General features: G+C 43.5%; 1 protein-coding gene across 1 annotated transcript in view; it reads left to right on the forward strand.

The window, feature by feature from the left end:
* TARS3 (threonyl-tRNA synthetase 3) overlaps positions 1–24,525 on the forward strand; it is a 42,200-nt gene that overhangs the window by 14,773 nt on the left and 2,902 nt on the right. Inside the window, exons 7-16 of the mRNA XM_043922562.1 lie at positions 10–74; positions 3,028–3,106; positions 3,980–4,126; positions 4,940–5,038; positions 6,739–6,905; positions 8,538–8,700; positions 15,805–15,942; positions 17,518–17,595; positions 17,675–17,775; positions 22,987–23,091. Of these exons, the coding sequence (XP_043778497.1) occupies positions 10–74; positions 3,028–3,106; positions 3,980–4,126; positions 4,940–5,038; positions 6,739–6,905; positions 8,538–8,700; positions 15,805–15,942; positions 17,518–17,595; positions 17,675–17,775; positions 22,987–23,091 (1,142 nt within the window). The remainder of the gene's footprint in view (positions 1–9; positions 75–3,027; positions 3,107–3,979; positions 4,127–4,939; positions 5,039–6,738; positions 6,906–8,537; positions 8,701–15,804; positions 15,943–17,517; positions 17,596–17,674; positions 17,776–22,986; positions 23,092–24,525) is intronic.

Below are 24,525 nucleotides of genomic sequence, written 5' to 3' on the forward strand. Positions count from 1 at the left end.
TCTTTGTAGTACAATAAATTTAAATGCCGCATCCTGAAGGAGAAGGTGGACACGCCAACGACCACAGTTTACAGGTAACGTGTATGTGTGAATTGTAAACTCTGCTCAGTGATACATCTGAACGCGTTAGCAGAAGCAAGTTTGTCTTTGAGTGGGAGGTCTGATTGTAAGTTTGCATGGTTGATAAAGTACTCCTTTGTGTGGGGACTCTGAAATATCACCACAAAGGGAGGTAATGATTTTCTCATTTGTATTTATCAGAATGGTACTAAAAAGCCACAGGATTCCCTGGTGGCTCAGCAGTAAAGAACTCTCCTCCTAAAGCAGGAGACGTGGGTTTGATCTTGCTTTGGAAAGTTTCCCTGAAGGAGGAAATGGCAACCCACTCCAGTATTCTTGCCTGGAGAATTCCATGGGCAGAGGAGCCTGGCGGGCTACAAGTCTATGGGGTCGCAAAGAGTTAGATGCAACTTAGCAACTAAACAACAACAAATCCACATTCTGTTTTTGGGGTGTTAGCTGTAGAGCACCCCTCTCACTGCAAGTGAGACCATGTTCTCAGGGCCTCATGTTTTGGGGGGCTGTTCAGGAAAGGAATTCTGTTCATCCTCCTCTGTTCATATTGGGAGACAGTGGAGCTGTAGTGGGCCATCTCCTCAGGTACGATTCTCTGCCTCTCACCACACTCTCCACTATTTGGAGGCCAAGAGCATCACCCTCTATGCATCAGTAAGGCCAAATAGAAGTGGTGTATAGCAATGACCATGGGAACCCAAACCCAAACCCTTAGTTCTGCTGGACATCAAGCTCCCAGCCCCTCTTACTGTCTACTTGTTCAACTGCCTTATGAGTACTGCTTGTCCCCACTCCTGGTGTCCCCTTCTTTGACTGCCTGTGACCTTCTCAGTCCCATCAGAGAAGATTTGTCCCTGTAATAAGTATGACCACAGATTTCCTGCACAGGGCACTTCCTTTCCACACGCAAGTGCTGTGGTTCTGTGACTTAGCTGTACCGTGAGTAAAGTCACACCCCTTCATGCACAGCTGGGCAGTGTATTTCCTGAAGGATCATGTGAACATGTGGCCACTTTATGCTGCAGGTGGATACCATGTTTGTTTTTACCACTCTCCAGTGACCTGATAATATTTTATTGTTTATTACCTGTAATACAAATAAATGTTAGCATACCATTTCAGAGTTTAAAAACAAATGAGGAAATTGACAAGATATGGTGAGCTTTAAATTCCTGACTTTTAATACTTGATCTTTTGGGGTTTTTAAGGACAATTTTATTTATTTATGGCTGTGCTGGGTTGTCATTGGTGTGAGGGGGCTTTCTCTAGTTGTGGAGAGTGGGGGCTCCTCTTTGTTGCCGGCCCTAGAGCACCCAAACTTCAGTAGTTGTGGCACACAGGCTTAGTTGTTCTGCAGCATGTGGAATATTCCCGGACCAGGGCTTGAACCTGTGTCCTCTGCATTGGCAGGTGGATTCTTACCTACTGCATCACCTGGAGAGTCCCTTTTGTTTTTTTTTTTAAACATTTCTTAGGTCAGCATTAACACTTAATTTTTCAATTGGAATAGCTTGTATTTAATTTTTTGAACATAAATGACTTTTTTCCCTATGGGATTATTTAAAGATTGGCTTATTTAAGTCTTTCTTACTAATCAGGCATTTTTTTCCATTTCTCTTGAGCATTAACTTACAATCTCCTTTTTGGACAGAGAACAGTACATAAATCCTGGTCATTCAAAGAAATGGTGTTTTCATGTTTAAAACTTCATTCTACTTTGATGAATAATCCAGTCCCTTTATGTGTTCATTATGATTTTTAACTTTTTAACTAGTGAACTTTAAAAATATTTAAAATTGGTTGGAATAGTTAAGGAACAACTTTCTTTTTTTTACTAAATTTCCCTTAAATTGGTTGATGTTAAGTTACCTTCTCTCTGACCTGCATTATTGGTATCTTAACTCTGTTCATGTTTTTGTACTTGGAGAAGAGTCTACTCTTGTTAGGGTTTTATGGCCCCTTGTTCATTACAGGTGCGGGCAAATGCTTTATAGTGGTTTCATCTCTCATCTAAACTTTTGCATCATCTAATAAACCAAAATACAAGTAGGCATTTTGTTATAAAACCAGAGTGCCTGAAAACAAGTGAAGAAAACCCTTGAATTTATATATTTATTTAATAGAGTTTATTTTTTGGAGCAGTTTTAGGTTTGCCGCAGAATTTAGAGGACGGGCAGAGAGTTCCCATACACCCCTGCCCCTGTGTGCATGTGGCTTCCCCATGGTCAAGATCCTCCCCCATCCAGAGTGTGACATGAGTTATAGTCCATCTACACTGCCATGTCTCTGTCACCTGAGTCCAGTATTTACATAGGTTTCACGCTTGGTGGTGTGCGTTCTGTGGGTCTGGTGAAGTTTATTTTTGACATTAAGTGAATGTATTTTTTTATATCTTTCATGTAATTTTGGTTTTGAAAATTAGCATAGAGCAGGAAAGTGGATTTTTAATTTTCCAACAGTGAAAATTTGTAAGAGCCTTGTGTGTGTCCAACTGTTTGCGACTGTGTGGACTAAAGCCTTCCAGTCACCTCTGTTCATGGATTTTCCCAGATAAGAATACTGGAGTGGGTTGCCCTGTTCTCCTCCAGCGGATCTTCCTAATCCAGGGATTGAACCCAGGTCTCTTGTGTCTCCTGCATTGGCAGGCAGGTTCTCTACCACTGAGCGACCTGGGAAGCCCTTTAAGAGCCTCAGGATGTGACAGTGAAAAGAGGTGTGTCTGTCTGCAAAGTTTCTTTCAAAGATTCTGTGGCTTCTGTATGCGACCTGAAGGGGGAAGATTGGGATCTGAGACCAGGTGACTCACCTCTTTCCTGCACCCTAAATTAAAGATGGATTCACACTAAGTTGTTCCTGAATTAAACATTGCCCCAAAACATAGAACATGGTTTCCAACCAATAGTCCCCAAAGCCGTAACTGTGTCTGGACATGTTTTAAATATTTCACCCCAGGTGCGGTCCACTAGTTGAACTTTGTAAAGGCCCTCACATAAGACACACTGGAAATATTAAGGTCATAAAAATTTTCAAGGTAAGGATTGATTTTTTTCTGATATAGTAAACTTTAAGTGAACTAGATAAGATAGTAGTTCAATAATGTCTTTTATAATATGAGCACTGTGCCACTTTCAAACACCACATGTGTATTTGACTTTTATATGGGCTTCTAAAAATAATAGTGTTTTAGGACTGATAATTAGAACATTTTACATTGCCTTTGATTGTCTGTCATTTAACATTACTGTAAGTTTCACAGCACATTTCGTTTTTATCTGTGAAGATATTCTGTATACTCTTGTTTTCTTGAGTTGTTCTAATGTGAACAAGAGTGTTTATCTGCCGTGAGAATAATATAATGTAGGAAAAGGAGGGGAAAAAGAGATGGAGTGGTGTGATGCCGAAAACACGCTGTGAAAGCAAGAGGCCTGGGACTGATGGAGCTGGCCTGACCTGCCTTGGTTTTCTCAAGGCAGGAGGAGGCGGGTGGAGGAGGGGGCTGGCCACCACACCCCTTTCTCCTTCACTGCCCTCTCCTGGGTGATGCACATGGTGCTTGCCTTCCCTCATTTTCACATTTTCTTTCTCACTTTCCACTCCTAGAACCCACAGCAGACTAACTGTAATTTACTGATTAATGGTGTAATTTGGAGTGGGGAGGTTTAGTTAGAAACAATCTAAGATTCTAAGTCTACAGGAAGTCCCCTGTGAGTCAGCTGTGCTGATGTTCAGGTGGGAAGTTGTGTGTAGTCCCTCATCCCTTGGTGTCCAGGATGCCTGACTTATACCCAAGTCCACAGCAGTTCAGGCCCCTGGTTAGAACCACCTGCACATATTAGTATTTCAGAGCGGTTTTACTGGTCACCAAGAGTTTGACGTGTTTACCCGAATCTTGTCTGATGTTTAGAATTCCTTGGCATACTGGGAGGACAACCCTGAGATGGAAATGCTGCAGAGAGTCTACGGGGTGTCCTTTCCTGATGAGCAGCGGATGGCTGCCTGGGAGGAGCTCCAGGAGGAAGCCAGAGCCCGGGACCACAGGACAATCGGGAAGGTGCGCCCGCCAAGCGCTGCTGCACTGCTCTGGGACCAAGGCTCGGAACCAGGCTGTCTTAATGCTGACATTTCTTCTCCCCTCCTGTCTTTTGTTTCCCTGGTACTTGTGGTTTGCTGCTGAGTTCTTTCATACTCCTACCCTCAGTGTCTACTAACCTTTTTCCTTCTTGTATTTCTATTAGATTTTAAAAATTGCACTTCTCTCTCATTTTTATAATGATATAAAATTTTTTAAAGAAAAAAGAGTGTATACCTGATAGTATACTTTGTATTTGGGAAGCAGAGCAAGAACAGTACTTGCAGGCAGGTGGACCTGGTTTAACTCTCAGTCCTCCAGTGGGAGCTGTTATGTGAGGGGCCGGCGCTCACTGTGGAGCTCCGTGTCCTTGGCTCTGCTGGGGGGTGTGTGGGGTGGCAGGAGGACGGACGCTGGAGGGTGGTGGCCACCTGGGCGGACTCTCAGCATGACGGCTATGCAGAGGTCACTGCCACTCAGAGCCCACCTCCAGTAGTGAACTTTCCTGACCTTTTTGCCATGTCGACTCCTCATGAGATCCATATCTCAAGGTGCCAAGTAAGAAATCGGCAGTAAATCCCAGGTGAAATAAAAGTTAAGTTCAAAGCTGAGTAATCATAAATATGAGTTGTAACTTCACATGCACTGTTACATAAGTCAGATTCAAGTATTTGGAATGTCATGCTACTAGAACTTGGAAATAACTGAGTGTATGTTTTATTCTAGCATATCATATATGTACAGTAAATATATAACAGCAGTGGAATTTGAAATGCAATTACTTTTTCAACCTAGGAACAGGAACTTTTCTTTTTCCATGATCTGAGCCCTGGAAGCTGTTTCTTTCTTCCTAGAGGAGCCTTCATTTATAACACACTGATAGACTTCATACGAGTAAGTAATTTTTTAAATATTCTATGCTTATTCAACTCCATTTTGTACTTTACCATTTTCTCTCATCATAAAATAGCGAAGCATTTCCATTGATTTTATTTTAATAATACCTAGAATTTTGAACCTCAAAGAGAAATGCTGCATTGTGCCTTCAACTAAAAACATTGAGACCATTAGTATTTTCCTTGGATTTCATTAAATGTACCTCTTGTCCATTTGAGTTTCTAGAGCACATATGATACAAAGATAAACTTTAGGCCAACTGTGGAACTTCTTGTGAGAGAGGAAGGAGGAAATGTTCTGTGTGACACCTGAGATTGCAAATGATGGTGGCCTTAAAAGTATGTTTGACACAACTCCAAATCTCCATACATTTTAGATTAAGGTTGAGGTGGAATATCCTGAGACTGCCACAAAAGCACTGAAAAGCCTGCTTCCATTTCCAGTATCCCATCTTTGTCAAGCAGGGTTTTTTGCAGTGAAAGTGAAAGGCATTCAGTCATGTCCAACTCTTTGCAACCCCATGGACTGTACAGTCCATGGAAATCTCCAGGCCAGAATACTGGAGTGGGTAGCCTTTCCCTTCTCCAGGGTATCTTCCCAACCCAGGGATGATCAAACCCAGGTCTTCTGCATTGCAGGTGGATTCTTTACCAGCTAAGCCACAAAGGAAGCCCAAGAATGCTGGAGTGGATAGCCTATCCCATCTCCAGTGGATCCTCCCAAATCAGAAATCAAACCAGGGCCTCCCACATTGCAGGTGGCTTCTGCAGTGACAGCAACCAAAACGGGATCATGGAGTAGGCTGGACATACACAACACACTCCAGGTGTCACTGTTTTCCAGCGCCCCTAGATGGGACCATCCAGGTGCAGGAAAACAGGCTCAGGGCTCCCACCGATTCTGCATTATGGTCAGTTGTATAATTATTTCGTTATATATAACAGTGCAATAACAATAGAAACAAAGTGCACAATAAATGTGGACTTCCCAGGTGGGACTAGTGGTAAAGAATCCACCTGCCAATGCAGGAGACCTGGGTTTGATCCCTGGGTTGGGAATATCCCCTGGAGGAGGGCATGGCAACCCACTCTAGTATTCTTGCCTGGAGAAATTCCATGGACAGAGGAGCCTGGTGTGCTACAGTCCATCCATGGGGTTCAGTTGTGTCCCATAGAGTCGGACACAACTGAAGTGACTTCACACACGTGGACACACACAATAAATGTAAGACATTTGAATCATCCCAACCTCCGCTACCCCTGCCGCCAGTCAGTGGAAAAATTTTCTACCCCAAAACTGGTCCTGGTGCCAAAAATGTTGGGGACTGCTGTTATATACTACATACCATTATATTATAAAATGAATATGTGCGTGTATGCTTGCATGCTAAGCCGCTTCAGTCGTGCCCAACTCTTTGCAACTGTGGACTGGAGCCTACCAGGCTCCTCTCTCCATGGGATTCTCCAGGCAGGAATACTGAAGTGGGTTGCCATATAAAGTGAATATACTTATATACTGAGCATACATGAATCTTTCTTTTATGATCCATAAGGTACCATGCTTAAAACCAAGGGCATATTAGCTGTGAACTGATGTAAGGCATGATCCTGAATTTAGCAGTCCTTGTCTGGATATCTCTTGCCTGCAGTTATGCCCTGCCCCAGCAGATTTCAGCTCTGCGCGCCTGTCTCCTTTAGGAGCAGCACCACCAGCGCAACTTCACGGAGGTCCTGTCCCCCAACATGTACAGCTGCAAGCTCTGGGAGGCCTCTGGACACTGGCAGCATTACAGTGAGAACATGTTCACCTTTGACATCGACAAGGACACTTTCGCCCTTAAGTCCATGAATTGCCCAGGGCACTGGTGAGTATGAAAAATGAAGCAGATCTGTACCTAGCAGGTACTTCACTACAGTTAGTTTTTAATGTTATTTTGCTTTTTGGAGTTAAGAGGATCCTTTAACATGAAAAATGGTGTTTAGAAATCATCTTTACCAAGTTGTTTCATTCTGGAGGATGAATTTACTTTTAAAATATGTTTGCTCTTTGCCAGATGTGGGCTGTTGGCTGGAAAACATTTAGTATTTTGTGCTTCTCAGAGGATAATATTACCCGTCAATTTTATAAATTATTACATTTCTCTTCCCAGTGGTAATATACTTCAAATATGCACATTTGCAGAACATTTAGTTCTTACCTGCTATTTGGGTGATTATAACAAGGCCCGTGAGCTCACAGTCAGTGATTGGATTTCATTGATTCTAAGATGCATTCCCCTCCGTATCTCAACATCCCTGAAATTGAGATGTGTCTTATAATTTGTATCTTAGCATTATGCCATATTTTAATTCATGGTTGTGTTCTTTCTTGGTTGTACATAATGTAATGGTCCATCTTATAGTCAAGGTTGTCTTAGAGTCTATGAAAGAATGCAATTATCATAAAGCTGCATAGGATGTGAATGCAACCTTGTCAGAGAAGTAGATTTTACAACTAGAAGTGAACAGGTACAATTTTCCGCCAAAAAATATCCCACCTATTGTAGCTTCATATCAACATACACAGTTTCAGTAAATTGACCTTAAAAGGTAACTGCTTGAAAGAAACCTCTGAATACTGAAGAAAACTCTTTGCCCTTTTCAGTAAAGACTAAAGGAAGTTCAATTCTGTGGTAACTGCATATAAAAGATATATATTTATCTTAAGTTTTATGAAAACTGATATATAAATATTCTATAGCCTCTTTTTTTAAACGAAGGTGGAGGCTAAAACCTAGTGCTTTGCATTCTCCAAAACTCCTGTATTAAATACTTCTTAACTCATTTTCCCATTGGGTACTAGTTGAAGCTGTGATTTCAGTATTATTACAAGAAAGTTGAACACAAGCAGAGCGTGTAATTTTGTATTTTCTTATCTCAGAACAAGGAATCAGGACCACAGTGGCTTAGTGGTGATGGGGTGTAGGAGCGAGGGTTGCTTCCTGCAGAAGAGAGGCCTTTCATGCAGAGAGAGTATTAGCGGGGTGCTTTAGACACAGCCATTTCCTTCTGGAGCTCATGAGCAGAGTGGAGAAGGAACAAATACACAGACAGACAGTTATTGAAAAAGTAAGACCAGTGTCAAAAGTGTGGCAATTCTGGCTGTTCTTGGAGCTTGAGGCTCGACTGACCAGCCCTTCTGGGGAGTGTCCAGGGCTGCCTCACTTAGGAAGTAGCCTTTGAAATGGATCGTAGATGGTTAGTGCAAATGGGTGAATGAGAATAGGGAGCAGTATTTCTGGAGGAGATGATTGGGTTCTTTCTCAGAGTGTGCAGTGATGTAAATACAGCATTCAGTAATTCATGGGAGAAGAAATTTCTTTTAATTGGTGATCTAAGAACCAGAATCAGGTGTTTACAAATCCTGAGTCATTTAATTGTTAACTTACTAACATTCAGATGGTTACTGCATCTCTTCTGCAGTAAGGAAACACCGTGTGCCCCTGTGTCTTTTCTAGTCTGATGTTTGCCCATCGTCCACGGTCTTGGAGGGAAATGCCGATCAGACTTGCTGACTTCGGGGTTCTTCACAGGAATGAGCCATCAGGAGCTCTGAGTGGCTTGACCCGCGTCAGGCGCTTCCAGCAGGATGACGCTCACATCTTCTGCACAGTGGGACAGGTAGATGGGAACTCAGGGAGGCATGGTCAGCACAGGTCCATGGTGGAGTAGGTAAACGGGGACTAAGGGAGGCATGGTCAGCATGGGTCCATGTTAGGGCAGGTAAATGGGGACTCAGGCGTGGTCAGCATGGGTCCTGTGTGGCTACCTTAGACGCATTGCTGGGCCTTTCAGAGTGGCCGTGAACTGAGTTGTTCAGTCTAGTCTCCGAGGTCCCAACAGTTCCAACACATTTTTTTGTATCGTTTTTTTTAGATTCCACATATAAATGATCTCATATGAATTTTGTCTTTCTCTGACTTACTGCACTTAGTATGATGATCTCTAGGTTTATCCATGTTGCTGCAAATGGCATCATTTCTTTCTTTTTGTGGCTGAGTAATATTCCATTGTAGATATGCACCATATCTTCTTTATCCATTCCTCTGTCAGTGGTCATTTAGTTTGCCTCCATGTGTTGGCTGTTGTGAATAGTGCTGCGGTGAACATTGGGGTGCATGTGTCGTTTCAAATTAGAGTTTTCATCTTCTGGATATATGTCCAGGAGTGGAATTGCTGGATCATATGACAACGCTATTTTTAGCTTTTTAAGGATGCTCCATACTGTTCTTCATAGTGACTATACCAATTTATATTCCAGCAACAGTGTAGAAGGGTTCCCTTTTCTCCACACCCTCTCCAGCATTTATTATTTTATAGACATTTTTATGATGGCCATTCTGACTAGTATGAGGTGATACTTCATTGTAGCTTTCATTTGCATTTCTCTAATAATTATTGATGTTGAGCATTTTTTCATGTGCCTGTTGGCCATTTTTATGTCTTCTTTGGAGAAATGTCTGTTTAGGTCTTCTACCCATTTTTTGATTGGGTTGTTTGTTTTTCTAGACATGAAGTTTATTTTTTTTTCTTTTAAGCTTCTGCCAATTTTATTAACATTAATTATTAAGTAACATTATTTTAAGGGTATTGGTGAAATTATGGATGTGTTTGTTTTTCAGCTTTGCCTGGAAGTTAGAATTTACTTTTTCAGGTTTTCATCTTAATTCAAATTCAAATTGCCATGCAAAGGGCCACTATTAGATGGTTTGACCTAATAGACAGTTGTAGACCCCTCCAATCAATAATGGAGTACACATTCTTTGAAAGTGCCCACGGGACATTTTCCAAGATAGACCATATTCCCGGCCATAAAATGAGTCTCAGTAAATTTAAAGGGATTCAGTTCATGCAGAATATGTTCTCTGGGGCTTCCCTGGTGGCTCAGTGGTAAAGAATCTACATGCCAATGCAGGAGACATGGGTTTGATCCCTGGTCTGAGAACTAAGATCCCACATGCTGTGGGCAGCTAACCTAGTGTGCCACAGCTAGAGCTTGTACTCTGAAGCCTGTAAGCCCCAACTACTGAGTCCATATACCCTAGAGCCCGTGCTCCACAAGAGAAGTGACCGCAACGAGAAGCCTGAGCACTGCAGCTAGAGAGTGGGCCCTGCTCACCACTAGGGAAAAAGCCTGTGCAGCGATGAAGACCCAGCACAGACCAAAAATAAATAAATAAATAAATAATTTTTAAAAAGTTCTCTGGCTGCTTTGAAATTGAGGTAGAACTCAATAACAGAAAACTATCTGGAAAATCCCCAAATATTTGGAAAGTGAGTCATACGCTTCTAAATAACCATGTGTCAAATAGGAAATCAAAGGGAAATTAGAAAATATTGTACACTAACCTGTGCACAACACAAGTTTGAACTGCCCCTGTCTATTTCTACACAGAAGTTTTTATGAATACATACAGCACTGCTCCGTGAGTCACAGTTAGTTAAATCTGCAGGTGTGCAACTGCAAACCGAGGGCCAACTGTACAGTTATGTATGGGTTTTTCATTGTGTGAGGGGCCAGTATCCTAACCCCAGCCATGTTCAAGGGTTAGCTCTATACCAAATGAAATGTAAAAGAAACACAGTATATCAGGATTTGTGGGATACTCTTAAAATGGTACTTGAGAGGAACAACCACATTAGAAAACAAGAATGTTTTCAAAGATGTTTTCAACTTCTATTTAATAGATTAGAAAAAGGAGAGCAAATTACATTAGAGATGAACAGAAAAAAGAAAACAATAGCAGAAAAGAAATCAGTGAAATAGAAAAAAGAAAAACAATATGCAATATCAACCCAGAGGCTGGGTCTCCTAGATCAATAAAGTTCATAAACCTTTAGGTTTGTCAGAGAGAAAACTAAAAATAATCAAGACTGGAAAGTTCCCTGGCAGTCTAGTGGTTAGATCTCTGTGCTCTTACTGCCTGGGGCCTGGGTTTGATCCCTGATTGTGGAACCAAGATCCCACAATCAACGATGTGCAGCAAAAAAAGAAGAAAAAAACTTCAGACTCAGAGATGTGACATTCCTGCAGATTCCACAGATATTAAAAGGATAATAAGGTAATAGTATGAATGTGCTTACACCAGTAAATTTGACAAATTAAATTAAATGAACAAATTCTTTGAAAAACACAAGCTACTAAATTTTACTCAAGAAGAGATAGATAACCTGAGTAGTCCTTTGTTTGTGAAAGAAGTTGAGTTGGTAGTTAGCAAGCTTTCCACAAAGGAAACTCCAGGCCCAGAAGGAATCACTAGGGAATTCTACCAAACACAGGAGTCATGCCAAATTCTGCTCATTCCTGGCAGGCATTAACGGGGAACCCCTACACCCACCCTGTAATGTCAGTGGAGACTAAGTGGCACCTGGAATTCTTCACCTGGCAGTCACACGGTGCCTCCTCCACTGCCTGCTTGAGGGGGGAGATGAGACTCCCGCCAGCACTCCTCAGTGATGAGGCTGCACCCTGGGATCAGTAGAAGCCATATGAGGAGTGGTACCAGGACACTCCGGCTGCTCCTAGCATCATCGGAGAAGCCTACCAGGGTGTAGAACTCCTGCTGTCACCCAGCAGTAACAGGGAGCCCCTGCCTTCCTCACAGTCCCCAGTGGGAAACCCTGACATGTGCTCCCACTCTGCAATAGCCAGGCAGTCCTCCCTCCCTGTTCCAGCAGAGTCCATGGAAGACAGCTAAAACAGGTAATTTAAATAAAATCCAAAGTCTTGTAATAGCCAAAATATCCAGATTTCAGAAATCAGTCATCATGTCAAGAAGAAGAAAAATCTCAACGTGGATGAAAAAGGGCAGTGTAGGCACCCTGCTGCGGAGATGATAGGGTTGTTTGAATTATTTGGTGAGGCCACCATAAAAATACCTCAATAAGCAATTACAAACACACTTGGAACAAATGCACAATTAAAAAAATCTCAGGAAATAGAAGATATAAAGAAGAACCAAATGGAGATTTGAGAACTGAAAACTGTAATAACCAAAATGAAATATTCAGTGGCTGGATTCATGAGAAGAATGGAGGAGGCAGAAAAGAATCAGTGAACTTGAAGACACCAATGGAATTGACACCAGGTGAAAGAACAGAAAAGAGACTGAGAGAAAAATGAACAGAACCTCAGAGACCGGTGGGACTATAACAAATGCCTAATATATATGTCACCAGAGTTCTGGAGAAATAGAGTAGGGTGGAAGTGAAGAAGTACTCAAAGGGGTAATGGCTGAAAACTGGCCAAATACAGCAAGCCATAAGCTTACAGATTGAAGTAGCTGAGAAAGTCCAAGTGGGATAAACCCAAACCAGGTGGTGCAATGGTAAAGAACCCACCTGCCAATGCAGTAGACGTGGATTCGATCCCTGGACCAGGAAGATCCTCTGGAGAAGAGAATGGCTACGAACTCCAGTATTCTCACCTGGGAACCCATGGACAGAGGAGGAGCCTGGCAGGCTACAGTCCATGTGGTCACCAAAGATCAGACACGACTTAGTGACTAAACAACAACAAAGAAACATTAGACACATTAGAGCCAAACTTAGAAAAACTGTAAAGACAAAAATGAAAACAGAAAGAAGTGATACCTTACCTTCAAGAAAAAAATTAAAAATGAAATAACAGCAGATTTCTCATCAAAATGAAATATAACCTACTGTATAACGTGGGCACATGCTCTGTGGTGGCAAAGAGGGGATATATGTACACATGTTACTGAATCACACAACTAACACAACACTGTAAAGCAGCTATACTCCAATAAAAATTTAAAAAACAAAATTCAGAGGCCAGAAGGAGGAGTCACAGCATTTTCCAAATGTAGATATAACTCTTAAATCAGAATTCTATATCTCCCCCCAAAAAATCTTTCAGTGATGAAGGTGAATTAAGACATTAGATCTACCTTAAAAGATTGCTGTAGGAATTTCTCTAAAGAGAAAGGAAATTATAAAAGAAAGAGTGTCAGAACATTCAGAACGAAGAAAGAACTGTAAAAATAAAACATGGTAAGTACAACTTGTTGCTGTTGTTTAGTTGCTTAGTTGTGTCTGACTCTTTTGCAACCCCATGGACCGTAGCCTGCCAGGCTCCTCTGTCCATGGGATCTCCCAGACAAGAATGTTGGAATGGGTTCCTTCTCTAGAGGATCTTTCTGGACCAGGAAATGAACTCACATCTCCTGCATTGGCAGGCAGATTTCTTTACCGCTGAGCCACCAGGGAAGCTCAGTTAACTACAATAAATATTGCTTTTCCTTTTTCTTTTGAGTTTTCTGTGTTACATCTGATGATTAAAGCAAAAATTATATCATCACTGGGGACACTGAGTAAATGGCTAAAAGATCCCTGTCTTATTTCTTGCAACTGCATGTGAACCTCAAAATTAAAAGTTTAACTTTAAAAAATGGGCAAAAAGATGTGACCTTTCAGTTTACCTAAGAATATGTACAAGAGAAGGTACACATCTAAGGCACTAAGCAGATGGCAAAGAAGCATGTGAATGAAGTGTTAAGGATCATCAGTTACTGAGGAAATGGAGATGGATGCCCTATGAGCTGCCTCTATGCCTGCAGAGTTGCTGACATTTCAGAGACAGACTCTGACATGTGTTGAGTGTGTGGAGGCACTAGATCTCCCTCTCACCAGTTGTGGAGGTTGAAGATGGTACAGTTCCTCTGAGAAATAGTTTGGCAGTTTCTTAAAGGGAAACATGCACCTACATATGTCCCAGCCATCTTACTCCTTTTCTTTTCCCAAGAGAAAAACAAAGCACACGTCCATACAAAGACCTGTACACGTGTTCAGAGCAGCTTTGTTTGAAGTTGTCGAAATGTAGAAACAGCCCAGTGACTGGTGAGTGTGTAAAGGAACAGTGGTGCATCCACAGAGTGGACAGCTGCTCAGCAGGAAAAAGAGTGATCTGCTGCTGACACTGCAGCATGGATGGATCTCGAAATAATCATTTACTGGTAATTTCGGTCGCTCAGTCGTGTCTGACTCTTTGCGACCCCATGGACTACAGCACACCAGGCTCCTCTGTCCATGTAATTTCTCCAGGCAAGAACACTGGAGTGAGTTGCCATTTCCTTCTCCAGGGGATCTTCCTGAGGGATCAAACCATGTCTCTTGTGTCTGCTGCATTGGCAGGCGGATTCTTTACCACTAGTGCCACCTGGGAAGCCCTTGAAATAAATAAATGCTATGTGCGTGAAGTCACTTTGGTCGTGTCTGACTCTGCGACCCCATGGACTGTAGCCCACTAGTCTCCTCTGTCCATGGGATTCTCCAGGCAAGAATACTGGAGTGGGTTGTCATTTGCTTCTCCAGGGGATCTTCCCAACCCAGGGATCATACCACATCTCTTCTGTATCCTGCATTGGCAGGCAGCTTCTTTACCACTAGCATCACCTGGGAAGCACTGAGTGTAAAAACTGAAAGAAAATAGCATGGACATGTGGTTCCACTGATGAAAATCTGCAAACCTAATCCACAGTGACAGGACAGAAGCAACCCTTGCTGGTACCCTTTCTCTGTGTCTATGTTTTTGCTGCCCCATCTCGCTCACACTTAGAAGTGCTCGTCTTCCTCCTCTTTTGGCCTCTCAGCTCAGCCCTGCTCTTCTCACCCTGCACTCACTCTCTGTCTTCAGTCCCTCCGATAACCTTAGCTGCATGTCTCAGCTGACCCTGTGAGCTCCAGACCCCAGCCCTCCAGGGGACGTGTCTGCTTGGCCATCACACGCACCCTCATGTAGGCCAGGTCTGGTGCCAGCCCTTCTTCTGCCTCTCTCCCCATGTCCTCTCCTTTCAGCGACACATCAGCACCCTCTCCACAGCCCCAGCCAGGAACCCAGGCCTGGTTCTCAAGTCTCATGTCCAGTTTATCACAAGCCCTGTTGATCGCTCTTCTTAAGCATGTTATTCCTGAACAATTTCATTCATTCCTCATTTCCTTGCATCCGGCGCAGTGCTGACTCCATAGGCAATCACTGTCTGTTAGTGAACAAGGACAGGTGTCCTGCAGATGCAGCCCACCCCTGTTTCAGCTGCTTGTTTCTAGCACCAGCCTCCCACTCCTGAAGGATCCCAGAAACTCCCAGATGGGCTGCTCTTCTCATCTTGCTGATCAGTTTCCCGGATTCAAACAATCATGGTGAACTGTGTTGTTCCTCTGCACTGCTTCTCACTGGTCGCTGGCTCAAAAGTGCAGCCTTCATCCTGGCTCTGGTAGCGCTGGATTTCCTCCAGCCCTGGTCTGCCTCCACCCTGTGTACTCTGTCTCTGCCTTCTGCCCGGTCACAGGCAGCTCCCACGGCTGGCCTGCCCTCACCCACTCCTCTGGTCCTCTGGCCTTCACCCTCCATGTTTCCTGTGCTCAGAGGGGTTCCCGCCCTGGCTACATGGGAGGACTGTCACCTGTCCTCTGGGTGCAGCTTGGCTATCACATCCTCTGGCCAGCTGCTCTTCCTCCTGGGTGGCATGTACATGGAGAGGCACCCTCACCTATATTTTTGCCCGGTTCTGTGCTGGCCCAGCAGCCTGGAGGTGCATATGGGCATCTGGCAGGTGTCCTGTGAATATTCCAGTGAGAAAAAGACAACAAGGCGAACAGTGCCATGGACTGTCCTCCACAATAAAATCGCACTTTATTTCTAGCTGACAGGAAGAATTTTCTTTAATGCTGTAAATGGATTTAATTTCTCATTTGCTCTAATTTCAGATTGAAGAGGAGATAAAAGGGTGTTTGCAGTTTCTGCAGTCTGTTTACTCAACATTTGGCTTCTGCTTTCAATTAAATTTGTCAACAAGACCTGAAAACTTCCTGGGAGAGATTGAGTTATGGGATGAAGCTGAAAAGGTAGGGAGAAGCAAAGTGTTACCTTTCATTTACCTTTCATGATGTTGTGATGCTTTGCAGTGGAAATTAAAGACTGGGAAGTTTGGGATAAATGTGCTAATTGTAGAATACAGTTAATCCAGTTTTCTTCAAACACTGATAAGAACGATACCTAACATTTGTTTCACACTTTAGTTTATATCAGGTTTTTGTTTGTAGTCTTTTCAGTGCTGCTTCCTAATAACCAATTTCATAAGTTTTTCAAGAAATCCTCTGGCTCGTTTTTTAGCAGCTCTGGTCAGACCTCTGCCCGTGGGACCAATGTAGGTCCCTCAGTTCCTCAGAGCCAGGTTAACCCCAGCCTCTCTATGTGCTACTTTCCAGAGTTGTAATGAGTTGTTAAGAGCACTCCAGCCCCACCCACACACCACAAGCAGACAACTGTGTCTGGAGCCCAGCAAGTACCACAGTCTAGACCCCAGTGCTCCTGGGAGCCAGAGATGTGGCTTATGTGGGTCAGGACAGATAGATGGCAGGGAGAAGGGGTGCTGGGCAGTGTATACAGCCAGGCCTAGGAGCAGAGGTTCCAGCCCTGGCCAGATCTTGCATAAACTCGAAGCTTTCTGACCCTTGGCCTCTCCAGCCGCGCCTCCCAATCCCTGTGTCCTCAGAGGCTTCTACCGTATGCTCTTCCCCCAAACCTGGCTTTTTAAAAAAATGTTAATTCCCTGAAGCTTCCCCCCTCCCTCAGCTGCTGTAGCTGGCCCTGGCTTTGTCTGAGAACAGGCACCAGAGTCCCTTCAGAAACACTCCACCCCCAGGGTCACCCCCTCAGGGCGCTCCACCCCCAGCGTCACCATTCGGGTCCCAGTGCACAGGGACAGTGACAGGAGTCTGGCTGCTGTTTTGACAGAAGCCTGGATGCTACCCAGAGAAGCTGCTTCCACAGGGAGGGAGTGTCCAGAAGACCCAGAGTGCCCTGACCCTACTGTCGTGTGCACATCCGGCCCCGTCAGCATGGACGGGTGTCTCCACTGCCAGCTGGCTGGAAGGACTGTATGTGGCTTACAGAGCATGGAGAGCCTCCCGCTTCCACGCCCCATAGGTCACCAGGGGCGCTGCCCACCAGCCGCAGGCACAGAGATGGGGGAGAGCAAAAGAGGGTGCACAGCCTGCCCCCGCCCCAGGTCTTCTTACACCTGTAACGGAGTGCACAAGGGGCAGGGCAGAGCCTGCTTGCCCTTTACCATGCAGGGTCCCTCCTGAGAGGGGCTGGGAGTGTGAGGTGGGGGGCTGCAGGGGCAGATGAGCCTGAGTTCCCCCCCACCTCTCATTGGGATTCACTGGACATGTCAGTGAGTGATCCTTTCTCCCCCAGTTAAAGTGTCTGTTTCTTGAGAGCATGCACCATCTTAGTCATCTTCCTGTGTCCTCACCCAGAGTTTACTGACTGTAAGAGAGGCTCAGTAAGAACAAGTGGAACTAACATGGAATGTAGTGAAGATTGACAGTGACTTACTATTTTGAGCTACAGGACAAAAAGAAAATGTACAATGAAGTGGAAGTTACTAATGTTCTCTTCTTATTAAAAAACAGCATCTACGGAATAGCTTGATGGAATTTGGGAAACCATGGAAGATAAACCCTGGAAATGGAGCATTTTATGGTCCTAAAGTAAGTAGGCAGTATGCCTCAAAAAGAGTAAAACTGGAAAGTAAAAACTGTGTCTAAGGAAACATCTTTGAATTTACAGATTGATATAGAAATCAAGGATGCTCTTGGCAGATACCATCAATGTGCTACAATCCAGCTGGACTTTCAGCTGCCTATAAGATTTAATCTTACATATGTGAGGTAAGTGACTGTGATGAATAACACAGGACTGATGTCTTAAATACTGTCACTCATGCTTTAGCAACATAAGAACGAGCATCAGTGAATGTCCATCTGTGTACAGTACACTCAGTATTTGTTCACTTGCTTCTTATCTTGTTGGAGGTCAGCCTTAGTTTCCTCAGGTCCTGGTCAGTGAGATGATGAAGATTAGAGCAGTGAACAGAGGATATAGAAACACACCCCAGATGGTGACATCTCCCTGAGGTGGAGGAAGGGGCTTTGTACAGGCTGATCCTGGGTCTGTGTCTCCAGGACAAGGTGTTTGCCCAGGAGAGCAGAGAGAAAAGGCCGTTTCATCACTGCAAACAAACAACTTTAAAGTTTTTTCTTAATACACAGTGAAGTCGACTTCGTGTATATGTGTGTGTGTGTCTCTGTGTGTCTGTGTGTGTGTATAGTTGTGTAAGTTTTATCATTGTGTGGAGCAGTGCCTACCACCCCGATTGTGATTCATCAGACCAACACACTCCTGTTCCTCTGTGATCACACCCTCCCCACTTGCCCCCAGCAGCCACTGGCCTGCTCTTCTTCACTTACCCAGAAGGTCACACATATGGGGTTATGCTGTATGTCACCTTTGAGGGCGGCATCTCCTGTCAAGGGTGTGCGTGGCAGCAAGGTGACTTGTCACCAGTGATGTTAACCTCCATTGCTCAGGTAAAATAGAATTTGCCAGGTTTCCCCATTGCAAAGTTACTCTTACTCCCTTTCTATAATCTGTTCAGAATTGTGACTTTGCTGGTGATGCATATGCTGAGTAGTTTTGGACTGCATCCCAGATATTGTTAATATTATACTATGAGGCGCTGTGTTTTGTTTCTTTTTTCTATAACAGTTTTTTTAATTGATTTATTTTGGCTGTTCTGGGTCTTCGTTGCTGTACCAGCTTTCCTCTAGTTGCAGCAAGCAAAGGCTACTCTCGGCCATGGTGCATGTGCTTCTCATTGTGATGGCCTCTCTCGTTGTGGAACACAGGCTCTAGGGTATGTGGGCTTCAGTCGTTGCAGCTCCCCGGGTTCTAGAGCAAGGCTCAGTAGTTGTGGTGCTCGGGCTTAGTTGCTCCGCAACATGTGGGATCTTCCCAGACCAGGAATCAAACCCGTGTCTCCTGCATTGGCAGGCAGATTCTTTACCACTGAGCCGCCAGGGAAGCCCTGGGTTTTGTTTCAGTCCTAAGCAGATTATTGAGTTTTTAGCAGTCACTGTGCCTGGGCAGGTTCAGGCTGTGATTTCCAGCCCACCTTCTGTGGCTACGATGTCAGCTTAGCTCGCCCGGCCTATGTACTATGTCCTCAGCCCTCTGTGTCCATATCCAACGCCCGTGGGGGCCCGTGGTACCCATCACTGCATAGGAGGGACTCGAGCATTCCTGGATCTCAGCATCGGTGGGGCCTCCTCTCCTGTGTGCGCCGCCCCAGGTCCAGGTCCCACAGCTCGGTGCTCAAGGCTTCTGTGTGCTGTTGGGTCAGGTCCTTATACATGCAGTGAGTGGTGAGGCCGGGCAGCTCTCCCACGCCCCCTGCTGTCTGATTTTCCTGAAGTCCTTTCTGCAGTCCGTGGCCAGGAGGCTGGGCGTTAGCTTCCCTGCACCACCGCTCTTCCCAGACTCTCTGTGTCACACACCAGGCATCAGGGGGCCAGAGTGAGCGCAGGGACTCGCCCCGTGCACCTGGGCTCAAGGCCGTCTGGTCAGACAGAAGGGTCCCTGCCTCAGAGCTTTAGGTGCCTATTTACTCTCTGTGCACCATGGGAATGCTGGGGGCTGAAGGAAGAGAGCAGGAAAAAGAAACAGAAGGAAACCCCAGGACCCCCCACTCCGCTCCTTCTGAGACTTAGTTGTTATTTTTCTGGCTGTGTATTTTTGGTTGTGGACTGTCTTTATGTCCAGGCCTCACAAAAGGGAAGACAAAATTACAAGAACCTAAGCACTGGTTTGGTGGCACTTGAGAGTTGGGTCTTCTTGGGCATAACTCAGCTCTCCCAGCCCTTTCGTTCTCTCCTGGGTCCATGTCTGTGTCCAGTGAGAGTGCTGAGTGTAGCATGCTTACTTCATTCCACCTGGAGCCAGCTTCTTTTCAAAGACATTCCCATGACTTGAATTAGACAAAATCACAACATCCTTCCTTTAAATGCTCCTCTTCTCACCATGTCCAATTTTAGATGTAGTGTTGCTTAGACAATGTGTTGAGATCTCTTTCACTCAAAAGTTACTAAGGCAAGAAAGGAAAAATCATTGGCATATTTTAAATCTAATAATTTTTATTAGACTATTTTCCTGGTAAGATTCTTATAATAAATGAACAACCACCAGCTCCCCAGAGCATATGATATTATGGGTTGATCTCAGTTTGTGTTCAACCAACAGTAATTTCATTTTGGATTCCCTGTGTTGTGTATTAATTAATAGTTATAGAACTACACTCAGAGTTAGGTCCTGGGAGAAAGTAAAGAGCTGAAGGAATGGTTGCAGTGTTCATATGGAGTTATACCAGGACATGAGAAGAGTAAAAATTATCAGAGAGTAAAGGGGAAGGCACAGAAACCTTAAAGAATAAATTTGGGCCTTTTAGAAAAGATTGTGTCTGGAGTTTATATTTGCAAAACCGTCTTTCCCCAGTAACCTACTATTAATAAAATTAGGAGTGGGGGACTTTATGCTGAAATGGCCCAACTAGTTTAACAAAATTTGAATACTGCTGGCCATCTAAAGGGTTTGTGGAGAAGAAGCAGATCAGGCAAGCCAGCATCCATCCACCCGTTTACCCATATATCTATCCTCATCCATCCATGCACCACCTATCCATTCACCCATCTATCCATCCATCCGTCCATCATCCTAGGTGTTGTGTGGATGACAGGGACTGGAGAGCATAAGTGGAAGCAGTGGTCTGTAGACCAGGTAAGAGATGACAGTTATAACAAGGTGGCTGTAATAGTAGAAATATGAAAAGTAGAGGTATACAGGGTTTATTTTGGAAGCCGAACCAGTGTGAGATGTTGTGGCTTAAATATGAGGAGAGAAGGAGGGAGGAGCAGTGAGGTCATTATCTTGATCAAGTTAAGTTTTCTACCCAAGAAAGCAAGGTTTAACATGAAGAGGCATATTGTCACCCATTACCTTCAATAGTGCTGAAAGGCATTGGGTAAAATGTAGTTCATTCCAGTGAGAGGAAAGGAAATAAATTTTCCTATTACTATAAAAAACATCTATTTAGAAAATAATGATAACATATTGACCTATTTGAGAATAAGGCAAATAGCCTGTTTGTACTTTTACTCACAGTTGTGCTGGGATATGTAGACAAATTGAAAAAAGAGACAAAATCATCACTATATGTAGATGCTAAGATGTCAAGAAATCCAACAAGATCAGATGGAGGAAAAATTAAAACTGATAATAGAGTTAAGTAGGGTACCTAGCAATAAGGTCAATGCAAACATCAATTTGCTTTCATATATATATTAAAAAACAATCCACTGGGAAATGCAATGGAAAACAAATTTCAGAAAAAACAACAAAAACCAAGCAAATATCTAGGAATAAACTTAACAAGAAATATAAATATATAATATATATGTGAAGTATATATTATAAAACCTAATTAAAGGCCAAAAAGTCACTTAAATGAAGATTCATACCCATTATTGGAATGGGAAAAAATAATATTATGAAGATACTGATTCTCTTCAAGGGTATCTTTGAATCTAATGTAATTTCAGCTGAATCCACTGGGATTATTTGGGGGAACTTGATATTGATTTTAATGTTTACCTGAAACTGTGTCTGTGTAAGCAAAGTTTAGGTCATTATTTGCCCTTCTTAAGGCTAGACCCGATTTTAGTTCTTTTAAAATAAATGACAGGACAGCAATTTCTGGTACCCCGAGGCCTGTGAAAGGATTGTGTGGCTTCTCTTTCATTCCCTCCACAAAACAACATTATATGACATCCAGGAACATCCACACTGGTTCCAGGTTGTGGAGTGAATCATTTCTTCACGTATCTGAGCAGGACTGACCCGGGCCCCCACCCCACCCAGAAGCTCCTCTTGGCTCTGACCAGTCTGCCATGACCCTCAGCAGAGGTGACTGGCAGGGATGAGATCCAGTGAAAACTCACCTGAAGTGAGTTCAGTGAATGACTCTCTGTTTTTGTTTGCTTGTGCGTACATGAGTTTTAGTAGTAACTAGCTGTTAAAACCCTATAGATAAAAATTCCTCCTAAGAACTTTGTAAGCATTGTGAAAACATTTATCTTCCTGAGAAGAGTGTGCACAGATCTTGGAATGAGTTACTTCATTACAGTTAACAGTCATAGTTTGCTTTTTACATCTTTTTTGAAAGAGGGGGAAGAATCCTCCAATATAAGGAGCAGGTCATGAAGGTTTCAGGTCTGTATAGGGAATTAGACCAGGAACATTTTGGAATGTAATGTAAGGGCATAGCATTTACAGGGTGGCACGGCAGTGTGTTTACAGCTGGTGGTGTCCGGAGTGGGTGCGTTTGGACCAAACAAGGTGGATTGTGAGCTGATGTTTGCCGATGCTGAGAAAGGGTTATATGTGAGTTCATTATACAGTGCTCTCTAGTTTTGTATATGTTCTCAATATTCTCTAATAACTAATGACTATGTTATACTAATTAGACAAGTTTGGTAAATTTTTTGCCAGCCACTGTGGTCATACCATTAACCCAAATTAATAGAATACAAATGTATTCTAACAGAATACAGAAATACATTTTATTTTTTCAATGTCTTTGATAATTTTTCAACAAATTACTGGTAGAGTAAGCCATAGTTCAAAATAACGTTAATTTTAAAATGTGATTTGTTAGATTGCCTGTTGGTATGGGTAAACTGGTAACTTAGATTAAAGCTGGTAGTTTAGAATAATCAGTGGACTTGTGATAGAAATAGTGATCTAATATTACCTTCCTTTTCCCTAGATGATATATTTCATTTCCCTTTGGTTTATTAAAGATACTATAATTTGAAAGAAAAAAACCCTTTATTTCTAATTAATGCATGGCACATTTATGTTTAAAGATAATTCATGAGGAATCTTTTGTTTTACCTAGTATGGAAAAATAACTTTTAAATAAAAGGTAAGAAGATAAAGTTATTCCTGTGTCTGAAGAGAATATTACATGTGTAATTTTCATTTTTCAGTAAGGATGGGGACGATAAGAAGAACCCTGTGATCATTCACCAAGCCATTTTGGGGTCACTGGAAAGAATGATAGCCATTCTCTTGGAAAACTATGGGGGAAAATGGTGAGTGATGTGGGAAAGCTACATGTTTCCTGTTCTTTAAAGACATGTCTAAAGATAAAATTAATACGAAAAAAAATGATGGCTCCTACCTTATAATTAGCAAGTGTCCAAAGAGCAAATAAAAAATTCTTGTGGCATCTGCCAGACTAGGAAACAAAACAAAGAAAACAAAGGCAGAATGGCATAACCCTGTCATTTACCTTTTTGGGAACTTGGTGAAATGAGAGAGTAGCCTTTTCACATGTGTGTCTAACCTTCAAAGATCTGGTTTCTGGAACACATGTGGGCCATACTCCAGGGCACACCTCCCCCCCCGCCCCCCACTGCCGGTGGCTGTCCTGCTCTCCTTTCTTCCACTCACAGCCCTGTGACCACTGACTTGGGAGGAGATACGTGGACCTGGGTCACATGTGGCCCCAAAGCCAGAGGCTGTCTGCAGTGGCAGCCCCACATGGGGATGGAGGGGCAGGTGAACTCCCTGAGGGCAGCGTTGAGTGGTTCATCTGGTCACCCTCTGTGCCCCCAGGGAAGAACGGCTAGAGGTATGAGTTACACTGATGTGTGGGCTCTAGTTATTGCTTTGGCTGCAAGGTCAGATTTAGAGATAATTAGGCTGGAAAATGTAGATTTGATCACTTAAAACTGTCCACAAGGATGGTATCACCTGAGTCTGTGTCTGTCTCTGAGATTTTATTTGTGATCTTAGAGAAACATACTGAGGTGTCACAGGGTGTCCAAGCCATTACAGGTACAGGCATAGATATGAATGTGTGTGCATCCTAAGCGTGAGTTAACTTGTTTGTATTTCTTTCCAGTTGATTCCATTGTAAGTAGTTAGCACAGTGAGAGATGGTGGGTCTTTCACAAGAGCAGTAGAGCTAGGGGATCTGGAGATGGGGTGGCACACTTTCCCATGGAGCTGCTGTGCACACCCTCCACAGTTTATGCTGCAAGCCTTTGGACACCTGCTGAGTGCTGGCAGAAGACACCCCGAGATGGAAGTAGAAGTGTTCAGATCTCACACTTGTACACGAGTGAATTTGTGTACCCGCTGGTCAGGGGATAGGACAGGTCCGTTACTTACAAGGACCCCACACACCTCCTGCTCTACTATGTCCCTATCCCCAGCAGCCACTAATCTGGTCTGCACCTTCATAATTCTGTCATTTCCAGAGTCTTACAGGCTTGGAATCTCAGCACACAGCCGTGGAGACCGGCTTTTCCACTCCTTGGATGGAATTGCCTTGGGATCTGTCCGAGGTGTCTCAAGCCCTAGTCCTCAGCCCCCTATCACTTCTGTCAGTGTTTGTATGTGGTGACAGTTGAGCACCTACTCGCTGAAGGGCACTGGGGCATTTGGTGCTCTGATATGGAACACTGCTGTAAATTTTAGCATGCAGGGCTAAACACGTTCATGCAAACATGTTTCCACTT

The sequence above is a fragment of the Cervus elaphus genome, chromosome 13 (assembly GCF_910594005.1).
Source record: "Cervus elaphus chromosome 13, mCerEla1.1, whole genome shotgun sequence".
Lineage (NCBI taxonomy): Eukaryota > Metazoa > Chordata > Mammalia > Artiodactyla > Cervidae > Cervus > Cervus elaphus.